This window comes from Puntigrus tetrazona, chromosome 11, assembly GCF_018831695.1.
Source record: "Puntigrus tetrazona isolate hp1 chromosome 11, ASM1883169v1, whole genome shotgun sequence".
Classification (NCBI taxonomy): Eukaryota; Metazoa; Chordata; class Actinopteri; order Cypriniformes; family Cyprinidae; genus Puntigrus; species Puntigrus tetrazona.
In genome coordinates, this window is record NC_056709.1 from 6980607 (window position 1) to 6993106 (window position 12500).

At 37.8% G+C, this 12500-nt stretch overlaps 1 protein-coding gene across 9 annotated transcripts in view; it reads right to left on the minus strand.

Moving 5' to 3' along the window:
* The window catches only part of camta1b (calmodulin binding transcription activator 1b), a 272140-nt gene that overhangs the window by 131618 nt on the left and 128022 nt on the right, over positions 1 to 12500 (minus strand). For all 9 annotated transcript variants that reach the window (XM_043252306.1, XM_043252301.1, XM_043252300.1 and 6 more), the window contains one exon: positions 7688 to 7755. In XM_043252306.1, the coding sequence (XP_043108241.1) occupies positions 7688 to 7755 (68 nt within the window). The remainder of the gene's footprint in view (positions 1 to 7687; positions 7756 to 12500) is intronic.

Sequence of the window (12500 nt, forward strand, 5' to 3'; positions counted from 1 at the left end):
TTCCCAGACCCCTCTCGTTTCATCTTGCTCAACTACCCCTCGGACGGGCCGCTCCGCTCGGAGACCACCACCCTCCCAGTACACGCGCATCTGACTCACGTCTGCGAACATGCAATAAATGGGCTTCGCTCACAAAGCGCAAGAGGACTACATTGATATGGAGAAACAGTCACAATAAACTAGATGCACGCAAGCAGGAACACATCCACACTGGATACATACATATACACCACCAGTCAAAGGGTTTTGAACTGTAAGATTTTTCAAAGAAGACTTTTCTGCTCCCTAAGGCCGATCCAAGATACGGCAAAAGCGGTAATATTGTGAAATATGTTTACTGTTTAAAATAACCGCTTTCTATTACAATATATTTTAAATTGTAATTCATTTTTGTAATTTTAAATCTGAATTTTTAGCATCACTACTCCAGTCACATGATCCTCTAGAAATCATTTTTATATTAATTATTAATTTTTATATTAATTGATTAAATTATATTCTGATTTGCTGATGTCTATTATAATTAAGCCGAAAACAGATAAGTAAAAAATTTTCTCGTTTATTTGATGAATAAAAGTTCAGAAAAACAGCATTAATCGGAAATAGGAATCTTATGTAGCATTATAAGTCTTTATCACGACTTTTAAAAATAATAGACTCAAGCACACAGAAACAAAGCTAACATAAATGCAAAAATAAAAATATTCCAGCTAACAAGGACATTTTTAAAACATTCTAGGTTAACAAAAAGGAGCATAAAAACATATATAATAATAATATTAATAATAAGCACATGCACATAAGCACACACTCACACAGTATAAACCCACAAAAAACCTACATGTATAAAAATGTGCAGCAATACAGAAACTATAAAAATAACATAATAAAGCACATGCACAAAAGCACGCACGCACACACGGACACACGTATGCATGGTATATAGACTCTCTCGAGAAAAAAAAGCATTTCATAAGCACACGCACAAACACAAAACCATGCAAGCACAAAAGCACACATACACAAACGAATGCACACACAGCCTATATAAACACTAAAAAAAGAAAAGGCACAAACGTACAAAAGCTCTCAAAAACACATCCACATGCATGCAAAACACACACACACACACACACACACACACACACACACATGCATAGATGCTCACTTGGGATGTCCAGTAAGTGATGGTATTTTTTACATTCAACAGTCTTTCTTCTTCCTTGGCAGAACTGAGCACTGACTCTGTTGGTTTCAGATTGCTGTCAGATTGCTTTTGAACGCTCATGCTGTGTGTGCATGTGCATAGACGGTTGCATGCACTTCATAATCAAAATGCCCATCTTGGCAGGGTGTTAATGTAAAAGCAGTCCATTTGTCTTCAGAAATAAAGAATAAATCAGCTAACTGTCAAAATATCAGCTATGCGTGCGAGATTTTGCAGCGAAATGCGTCCTGAAACTGAATTTTTACTCCATCGTAAATATTAATCAAACAACATTATTGACAAGATATAAATGGAAATATTTCACTCTTTTGGTACCAGAGTAAACATACATACAAATCATTAAAGCATAAAAAAAAGTTGTATTTCTTATTATAGAAACGAATATTCTATCAGTTTTAGTTATATACTAACCACATATTTAACTTCTTAAAGAGACAAGCGTTGGTGGAATTAAATGGTATCGATATTTGAGAAGTTTGAGATTTAGTGTGGGCTACTGAACATTGGTTTTGGGTACAACATTACTGCAAACATTCACACATATGTACGCATGCGATTTCTTTTCCTGTGCTAATAAATGCCCAGTGTCTTGCCAGAAAGCATTAGTGCGGAGCAGAGAGTCTGTCTGCCGCTGCAGCGCGCCAACACATGCAGCACTAGCGGGAAGAGCCAGAGGAGCTGACGTACCGTCTGAGAGACGGCCCATCGCACAATTCATTATGGCAGGCACGCGATACACACACACACACACACAGTCTGCAATAGCCACTGCTTACATCTCTACAACCTCCTCTCTCTCTCTCTCTCTCTCTCTCTCACACACACACACACACACACACGCACACTGTTTGCTGTGTGAAAAGCAGTTGTTTATTTCCTGGAGGAATAGTGCGCTATGTTCGATGAAACCTTCAAAGCTCTCTGTTGTTATTTTGGTGTTTTAATAAAAGGCATGTCCGACAAACTGCTCATATGGGATTATGGGAAGGCACTCAAACAAGAGGTGGGCATCAAAGAGAAACTGGTGTGTGTGTTCACACTGACAGAGCTTCTTTATTCAGTGGATGTGTGATGGAAGTAACTGGACCATATCAATATTATTTCATAACGCAGCATGTCAAAATATGTTATATAATATAATATAATATAATATAATATAATATAATATAATATAATATAATTATATTATATTATTGCTCTTCTTTTATTACTGACTGTTTACTTGTCTTTTTTTATATTCAGTTCTGAGATTGAAATCAAGGTTCTTTCCACTACGTGAAAGCTGTTGCGCAACTAAATTTGCTTCTAGAGTTTTGTGCAGTTTTCATAATTTTTCTAAATTAAATTCAGGCCCTGACGTGAACAAACAATAAAATATTAATAAATAATATTTTAATTAAATAAAAACAGCGGTCTTGTCTGGCTAACCAGTTGTATTTATTTTTTTATGATTGGGTTATTTTAAAATTGTAATCTTTAGTTTGAAATGAAAACACAAAAATATTGCAAACCATAATAATCAATCAGGGCTCAATAGAAATTAATATAGTCCTTGAGAAGAATTCCTCAGGAGATCCTATTAAATTTTGCAACATTTAAGATGACTTTTACCATAATGTCTATGGCAAAATAAGCAAATAAAACATGAAAAACAAAACAAAACATGACGCTTTCTCTTAGTTTTCAAGTGAGTGCTTGATTAGCAACAAAGCTGACCATTTATTTTGAACATTAGTGAAATGCTTTCTTATGCGAACGAAACATTGTATTTTTCTAGGTATTTATATTGTAGAAATACACTTACAATATAGATGACCATTTTATTCATTATTGTAAAAATACAGAAATCTGTACGCATAATGATATCAAATAATGTGATTCAAGCTCTGACTGTCTGCGGGACATTTCAGCATTTCCCAACTTTCCAACACCCTCACCGTTCGCTCGGCACCGCTGTCAATCCCACAATCCCCTGCCGCTCGGCTCCCATAGAGAATGAATTGAAAACGGCCGCTCAGCTCGTCTGACTTTGCACCAGTGGACACGTGCGATAAAAACAAAGCAGAAGATGAAGTGTAAAGCAGTCTTTAGACTATCATCACAGTCAAGTACAGTGTGTCGGTATATTGAATATATTCTGTTTGTGTCTGGAGCTGCCAGTAGGTGTGTACATCACAGAGACAGAACAGATCAATCTCTCTCTCAGTCTCTCCTGGCTGAAAGTCAGATAAAACACATGCTGACTCACAATGTGTGTGTGTGTGTGTGTGTGTGTGCTGTGCTTGACGGTCCCTCCGGCCAATCAAATGTCTGTTATGGATCAATTAACTCGACTTTCATGTTTGTCAACTCTGATGATAAACTGATATGGATCATTAGCGCTTTAATTGGTCGATTATACCTTTAAGAACAACTGGGGAGGATTTACAAATGAAGGTCCATTCGGTTTCTGTTCCGGCTGTGCTTAAAATTCACCACGTTGCAGACGGGTCTTCTCGGTTCACCGGCCTACAAAGTCCACTACAACTCGAGCAGGAAACACGAACTCCAGGAGACGAGCGGACACTTTCTCCTCTGCGCTTTCCTTCACTCTGTTTGTTATCAATTTTCTCCTCATTCTATCCTCCATCGGTTCGGTTTCAAAGAGCCCTGGGTGTATTTGCACATGAATGAGCGTGTGGTGTTTAATTACGACCTCAGATGCACTCCCCTCGTGGAAGAGGGGAGAGACACATGACACAAAGCAGATCAGCCAAATTAAACTTCGACAAAACGGCAGCGGGCATGCATTGGTATTCCTAAGACGTCATTGTTTGGATGGGCGAGGGCCCTTTATCTTCTGTTCTTTAGAGAGAGACTGGAGGAGTCTGGGAGCGCTGGTTAGATTAGGGAGGAGAAAAGCACAGAAATCCCGCAAAATTCACTGAGGTTTTTGCTTAAGACAGGAAAAAATTTGTTGCCAATGGGATAAAAAAAGAATGTTCTTTTTGAATTAAATACCTATATTTACCCCAACGGCAATCAATCTATCTATCTATCTATAAAAACAAGACTGAATAGATTTATATTATTTTACTTTAAAGAAAAGTACAAATATTCCATGTAGTCTCTCAATTAATATGAGGTCATGAAATAATAATGATATTAAGAAGAAGTAGAAGAAGTAATATATGAGACACACATACAGTATATATCTTGAAAATATTTACATGTATATACATTTATTCTTATATTTAAAATGATATATAAATATATTTAATAAAATAAAATTTTATATATTTCTCTTAAATATATACATGCTTGTGTTTGTTCTATTTATAACAATACACATTATTATAACTTATATTATTTATATATCATTATATTATTATTTTTTTTATATATATATATATATATATATATATATATATATATATATATATATATATATTAAAAATTATAAAAATTTGTATATTTATGTATGTATATATATATTTTTTTCTTTTTAGATACATTTGATGTACAGATACATATATATGAATATATCGCACATCACAAACAATATAAACAAATAGTTAACAGCCTAATGTTTGGATACATCTGCATTCGAACAGTGCTGCTATTCTAAAACCAAATCCCAGTCTTTTATAGACACTTCGAGCATCTAGATAATGTTCACGCAACACACTGAGTAGTGCTAACGCTAAAATCGGTTAAAGTTAACATGCACACACCGGCGTAAATTTAAAATAAAAATACACAAAGCCAAAATGCCTGGCCCATAAACGCTCGCACAGCAGAGCAACATATATGTGAACACTTAGCACTGAAACAATATAATTTCAGACCCACAAATACCAACAAAAACACATCAAAGCTATTTTTATCAGAGCTATAAAAACAATTGAATATTCTGAGATGAGATATCATGAGTGAATTACCCAACCTATCGTTTCATAAAGAGTCACTACTGAGATACAAGCACTCTTTTAATTTCAAATTAATACAACACAATCATCACAGTGCTTTCATTGCTTTAATTATATTAGAAGATGAATGTGTGTGTGTGTGTGTAAGCGTTTAGGGGTGATGTCGGCTGTGTATCTCCAGTCGTCGCTTGCAGTGTGAACTCACACTGGTTGTGACCCCTGAAGAGAGCCTGGAGTCTCGCAGGCTTCATTAAGAGCAGGAAAGCGCTCGCTGCACTAAACAGCCATGGCAAATTGCAGACTGAAATCAGTGCCATTATGTAAAGGCAGGCCGGAGGCGGAGAGGGGCTGCGCGTGTGTCTGTGTGCACAAGTGTGTGTGCTAGAGACTCAGTGTGAATGCTTGTGTTTACATGTTTGTGTGTGTGTGCGTGTGTGTTTAGAGGACAGTTGCCCGGCAGTCTTTTCCCTGCTGCTCTGCGTCCTGGCACTGTCACACACTGCGATCAAATCATTAACGCTTCATCGTTAAGCTCTTATTTGGATGCACTTTTCTCATGTGACCCACATAATGGGAGAGCACGAATTCTCTCTAAAAGCTAATCTTTTTTTTAAAGATAAAGCGCCATTCAAAAGTTTGACGTCACTTTTTAAAAAACGAAATTAATACGTTTATTTAGCAAAGACACGTGAAATTGGCCAAAAGTAAGCGATGGGTGAGTTTCCGTTTCCGATTCGAGTAATTTTTTTGCGTTTTTTTGAATAAATGTCGATGAAAAAACTACTGCGAAATGACAGCATTTCCATTAAGTGATGTAAGGCGACTGAAATGCCATTTTTTTCCTCTCACGTTAAGTCGGTAGGTTTAAATATATAGCATCCACCACACTAGCAATTATTTTTATCTTTAGCGAAGCAGTACAGAGAAGAGTAATCTATTCAAGCGCTGATACAAAGGAAAGCACCTTATATATGAGAGTAGCCATGTATGAGGTGTCTCTCATGATGTGTTTCCTGAAAATACACCTCACGCAAGCATGAAAACATTTTTTTTTTCGATATACGGGTGCTTTTCGCGAAATTGACGCATTTCCATTATACATTATATATGCATATTTACGATTTGCATTATCCAAATTGCTATTTGAAGGGTGATGGAAACACAGCTAATGTTCCATATTCAAATAAATGTAAGACAAAGCAATAAATAAACTGCGCTTTAACCTATATTAAAATTAAAAAACACCTGTAACTGAAACAATATTTCACAGGATAACTCACTGTATTTTAGGTCAAATAAATACAGCTTTTTTTGCAAAACATTACAAAAACGTACTGCATTGAAATGGCGTGAATGCATATCTGGATACAAAATGCATGTCTTCTGAGCTCTGAGTGTATAAATAGAATCGATTCAGCATTAAAATTCATCATTTAAAACTTTTTTGTTCTACTTAAAACGTGTGCGGGCGCTGTTCGAAAATAAATGACATTCGCTATTTTGTTATCTAACGCAATGACACTCAAGACGTTTTTATGCACGGCTTAATTCTTAAAATATGTTTTGGGGGCACAGCATACGTGTCTGTGTGCCTACGTAAAACACAACAAATCAAAAAAAAAACATCTTATGAGTCATTTGGTATCTGATGTCAGAGCTGAATCACTAAAAATCGTTACACAAGAAAAAAAGGTTGCTTCTCGAACAGTTGTGTGCTCAGTAAAGCCTAGTCTGCGTACTTACAAACGTGTTTGCACGCATTCTGTGAATGACAGGTCCAGATGCCGGCCAGGTAACCTGTGTCCATGTAAACAGCTCTTGAACCCGAAACCCCCGTGGTGATTTGTCTGCCCACATTTTTAGCTTTCCTTGATTTGCTTCTCATACAAACCCTTGCCCTTTCCACAGCTTTCTGTTTATGAATAAATCCGAAGTTATCTTTCTGGCCCGCCACAGATAAGCATGCAAAATTGCTCTTTTTGATACCGTTGAATATTTTCGTCTCTGCTCACAAGTTCCTTACGTTACGATTAAATTTAATTGCATGGCCTTCTATAGAAATTCAATGTGCTGAAAACATTCGGAACGTCAAAGTTTAGAATTAATCTGCGTGCTGTTCGGTTGCTCTTGACGTGCGCTTCATATATAACCACATATTATCTTAATTTGCATTCATCATCATATCACAGCTGTTATCTCTCAGGATAGATATAGAAACTGGCATTAAAAGTAAAAAGCTTTTTCATTATCGCTGCTCGGTAAATCAAGTAACGCTGTAAATTTCGTGCTGAGCCCTTATCACCGTAGGGTGATGTTCTACGATCTCACCACATTACCACCCACGTTAATGGCATTGGTGAGCAAAGACAGCATTAAGCTAATAGACCTGGCCACATCTTGCATTATAAATAGTCATTAATATTCCATTATCTGTCTGCACATGCCCACGAAATGTGCAGGGACTGGCAGCTGCGCTGAAACGTACCTTTCTGCTTTTCAGGTAACACTGCGCACTCGAAATAAGGAAGTGGTGCCACGCGTGTCATCTTACCTGGTTTTGGGGGACGTCGTCAGCCACTCCTCATGTTTTTCAAATGTAATCAGGTAGGCTGCAATCTCCTGCAACAGAACAAATGAGGAAGTGTTTAGAACTTTTTTTTTTACTACCTATAAAATGTGTCTTAAAATTAAAAATTGAGTAATTCAATGTTAAAGGAATAGCTCATCCAAAAATGAAAATTCTGTCATCATTTACTCACCCTTGAGTAGTTTCAAATCTGTATAAATTTCTTTGTTCACACAAAGGAAGATATTTTGAAAAAAAAAAATTATAACCAGGTTGTTTTGGGTCACCATTGACGTCCGTAGGTTTTTTCTTTCCTACTATGGAAGTCAGTGGTGACCCAAAACAACCTGGTACAAGCTTTCTTCAAAATATCTTTCTTTTTGTTTGGCAGAACAAAGAATTTCTCTTTGAGGGTCTGTAAATGATGACAGAATTTTCATTTTTGGGTGAACTATTCCTTTAATCCCATATACCAGCTGAGATATTGTTAGGACAAATATTTTCTCCTTCAGGAGAGAAAAAAAAAAAACCTTCAGCACACATTTTTACAACATTCTTTAGTTTATCTTCACCGTGTTATTTCCTGTTTACCTCCACTGGACACACTAAAGAAGCACATTAAAAAAAATCCAAAGTATTTTAGCACCATTCAAGGTAAAGTCCATTGTATTTTGGACATATACTACTGTATTCCTGGAAATGCTTTGAGAATGTTTCAAAACACTTTTAAAGCAACCACAAAAATCAAAAACCTTGAAGCTAAAGCTTTAGGCTTATATGCCTAGACAGACATACAGATATAACAAAGAGTCGATGTAAAGAATGATAGAATAGTATAGTATAGAATAGATGGGTGAATGAATAGATAAAACAAATGATACATTGAAATATGGATGGTAGAAAGATAAAACGATGGATGCATGAATGAATGGATGGATAGATAGATAGATAGATAGATAGATAGATAGATAGATAGATAGATAGATAGATAGATAGATAGATAGATAGATAGATAGATAAATAGTCGGTCGGTCAAGGGCTTATTAACTAGACGAAAAACTGATTACATGTTGCTCTTAATGTCATCAGCCTACTAAAACAAATCCAAGTTGACCGAGGTTGACTCTCTCTCAGGTGCTGTAAAATTGACAAGCTTTTCTTCCGCAGTCCTTATAAACCTAGAGAACTCCATTTAAACACCACAAAACACCATCATATAAATTTAGCGAGCTTTGTCCAACAACATGATCTTGTGAAACGAGGTTTGAGCATTAGTATGAGAAACCCGTCCATCTCCGAACCGGGACACAAGAGTCGCGGATGATTCTAGATGACCCGAGGATGACCATCGTTCATCCGTCGCTCCAGGGTATTCGCAAAGTGTTCAGACTGCCCACTGAGCAGCTGTCAGGAGCCAGATTACACAGCCCCGAGGGACGAATAGCATCTCCAGTCCTACAGCCAATCAGCATGCCATATCGACTATCAACTCGCCTGACAAGTGGTAGATCCTGCATCGTATTGCTGTGCAACCACCACCGGAGCGCTTAAGACAACATTCACGTGCACATGAGTTACTTGTGCCTGAATTCTGAGATCAGTCGAAAGACCGATCTCATTTTATGCACCAGTGGGCCCATTTGAGCAAAGCGTGAGAAGAATCCGCATCTAAGAATCCAGTAACAACATACGTCACATATATATTAACGGCTCTATCACAGTTGTTCGTAGAACGTGGCTAAACAGAAGGGATTTGGGTAACAAGTGGCTCACGTCTACGGGACAGACACATCAGGACGCTCTTCACAAGGGCAGAGTGTTCGCCTGACAGACACGCGAAAGATTCGCTGTGTATCTACATGCGGCCATATGCTCTCTTGGCTCGGCTCTGAGAACAGGCAGAAGGCCCAGGGAAGTGTATGGGAACACAACTGGCAATGTTCTCTCTTGGTTTCAATTTAGAGATGCCAACTTGTGCAGTGCCAATTTAACCCTGCTGCCCTCATTATTGAAGGCAAAGAGGGAAGGGATGGGTTTAACAGAGGAGAAATGAGTAGTGTATTAAAGAGCCAAGAGGAAAGAGGAAGTGTTCATAAACGCAAGTGTCTGGAGTAGGGTTGTGAACCGCTCAGAAAAGAATCAAGAGTGCTTTTTAATTCCGATTTTATTCTTGAATCGGAAGAGAATCTATTTTTAATCCAGGAATTAAATCAGAGCAAACATGATGGAGAACTGGTGAATGTATATTTAAGAAGGTTGAATTTTTAAAGGGATACTTCATCCAGACGAGACATTCTGTCATAGCATTTTGTTCTAAATCTGTATGACTTTGTTGCTTCTGCAGAACACAAAGATACGTTAAAGAATGCCGTGATTAGTCTAAACTACTCCGAACCTTGCTGACTTAGATTTTTTTCTGATGTATTCGTTTTTGTTCCTTGAAATAAGGAGACCCGTGCAGGTTTGGAATAATATGCTGACTGAAGATGACATTTTTGGGCGAACTATCACTTTACCTCGAAAGGAAGATTAATAAAGGCAATGTTTGAAAGTTGACATGTTAAACTCTTATCTGAAAATTTAAAAAGCAAATTTTGGATGGATAGATGGATGGAGGGATGAAACTAACAACTAGTAATAGAAACAGCGATAGAACCAATGAACAAATGATGGATGGATAGATGGATGAATAGATGGAAGAATGGATGAAAGGATGGATTGATGAAACCAAATGATGGATTCAACGAACAATTAATTTATTGATGGATTTATGGATAGATGAAACTAACATTAAAACCACTAAATGAATGACAGATCAAAGTGACAATTAATTCATTGATGTACTGTATGTATGCATAGGTGGACAGATGAATGGATGGAAAGATAGATAGATAGATAGATAGATAGATAGATAGATAGATAGATAGATAGATAGATAGATAGATAGATAGATGAAATAAATTATATTTTGCCCCAAACTTCTGCAACTGACCAAATGAAGCATTTTAAATGTTTAACATTAAAGTTTTCTGCACCAAAAAAACCCCCTCATAGACAAAAACGCTAGACGCAAAACACAGTGTCCACAGTCATTAGTCAAAAACAAGGCAGTAACACCAAGCAAATGAGAAAAAATCCAGCTGCTATCACGGAGCATGAGATTGGATAATCTGCCAGTGTTATGATTCGAGAGTGATCAGATTTGTCTCCCGACACCAGCACACGTGGGCCAACTCTTTGTTGTTTCTGCAAAGTGTTCCATCATCTTATGCGACCGTAACACATACTTCTTTGTTATCCTGTTCACCGTTGGGCTGGGTCTCTGATTGTTTGTTACGCTGGGACCCTGGGAAGGACTGAATGAAAAACAATGACCCGCTGTAATTTGGCAAACAAGCATCAAGACAGATACCGAGCATCCGGGGGCCGAGCATTTGTCAAATTCTGTTTATTCAGGAGTCAATTCTCAGCGGCCCGCTCGTCTTTACAGTCCCCTCTCTCCCTAGTTTTCCTCATTTTCCGATAAGCTTGCTTTTTGCGCTTCCTACACTTTCCCAGCACTCCTCCCCTCCTCTTTGCTCTCATTGCCTTATTATTCCTCTGTTCCGTGCTCCTAACTCAGAGCTGTAGTCACCAAAGAGATTATATGACAAAGTCATTTTGCATTGAAATGAAGATGAAGGCCTCGGGGCTTCAGCGTTCTGCCAGAGAACATCCCTTCCCCGTTCCCTCGCTTCTCCCGTCCCCCCTCCCTCCGACTTCCCATGAACCCCGGGGGCCAGTCGTTCGGCTTCTAGCGAACCTGCTCCAGGCAGCTTCTTCTCTAACCCGCAGTTAACCTGAAGGGCGGCGCCGGTGCCTCGCTATGACTGCCAATGAGCGCCTCCAAGTTTGCCACTCAGGAGCCGACAAACTCCTCAAAGCGCTCTTTAAACTATAGTAGGGGGTAAACGGGAGGCGTGTGAGAAGGAGCAGGCTTTCCAGACGAACTGAAGTGTCTCCTTCCTTCCAGACAATGCCTCTCTCTCCCTCTCTCTCTCTCTCTCTGGCTTACGTCTTGAATGCTTGTTGCTAAACTTTATGAAATGCAAATCGGCCTCCTGTGAAAATGATCTTTGAAACACTTCTAACAATTCAACACCAAAGGAAGACATGAGCAAATCCTGCTACCTGTTTCAAAAGGCCAGGCCTGCCATCCGTCTCTCTCTGTTGTTCCCAATATGAAAGAGAAGAAGTCGTGAACAATATGACTCTCTGACAGGTTTATTTAAAGGGAAGCGTTCGAGCTGCGGAATAGACGCGGAGCAAAACGTGTGGATTTCGCAACGCTGTGGAGCTTGTGAAAAAGGAGTAGCGACTATCGAGTTCAATTACTACAGCTATTAATTCAAAGTGTCAGTCGCTCTTTGATGAAGCACTTTGTTAAAGTGATCAAGCCGGCCCACTTGAGCTCAGGGGAGTCTTTTGTTGGTTGACCATGGGTTACGTTATAGATTTAAGGCAAAAAATGGCGATTACATGAAAAATACTTTTTCTACAAGCACATATATAATATTATGATGAATATATAATTTAAATAAATATAATAATATTTCATGTTTATACTATATATTTTAAATATATCATAAAAAGCATAATAATATAAACATTATATATCATAATATCAAATGAAAATATTTAGAATAATAATCATTTTAAAATGTTAGAAAAGGAGCTTCTGAAATGATAGCAATTATCATGTAAACGGATTGCTGTCATTTAATTGCATAATTGATTGCATAACTGCATCACACGACTT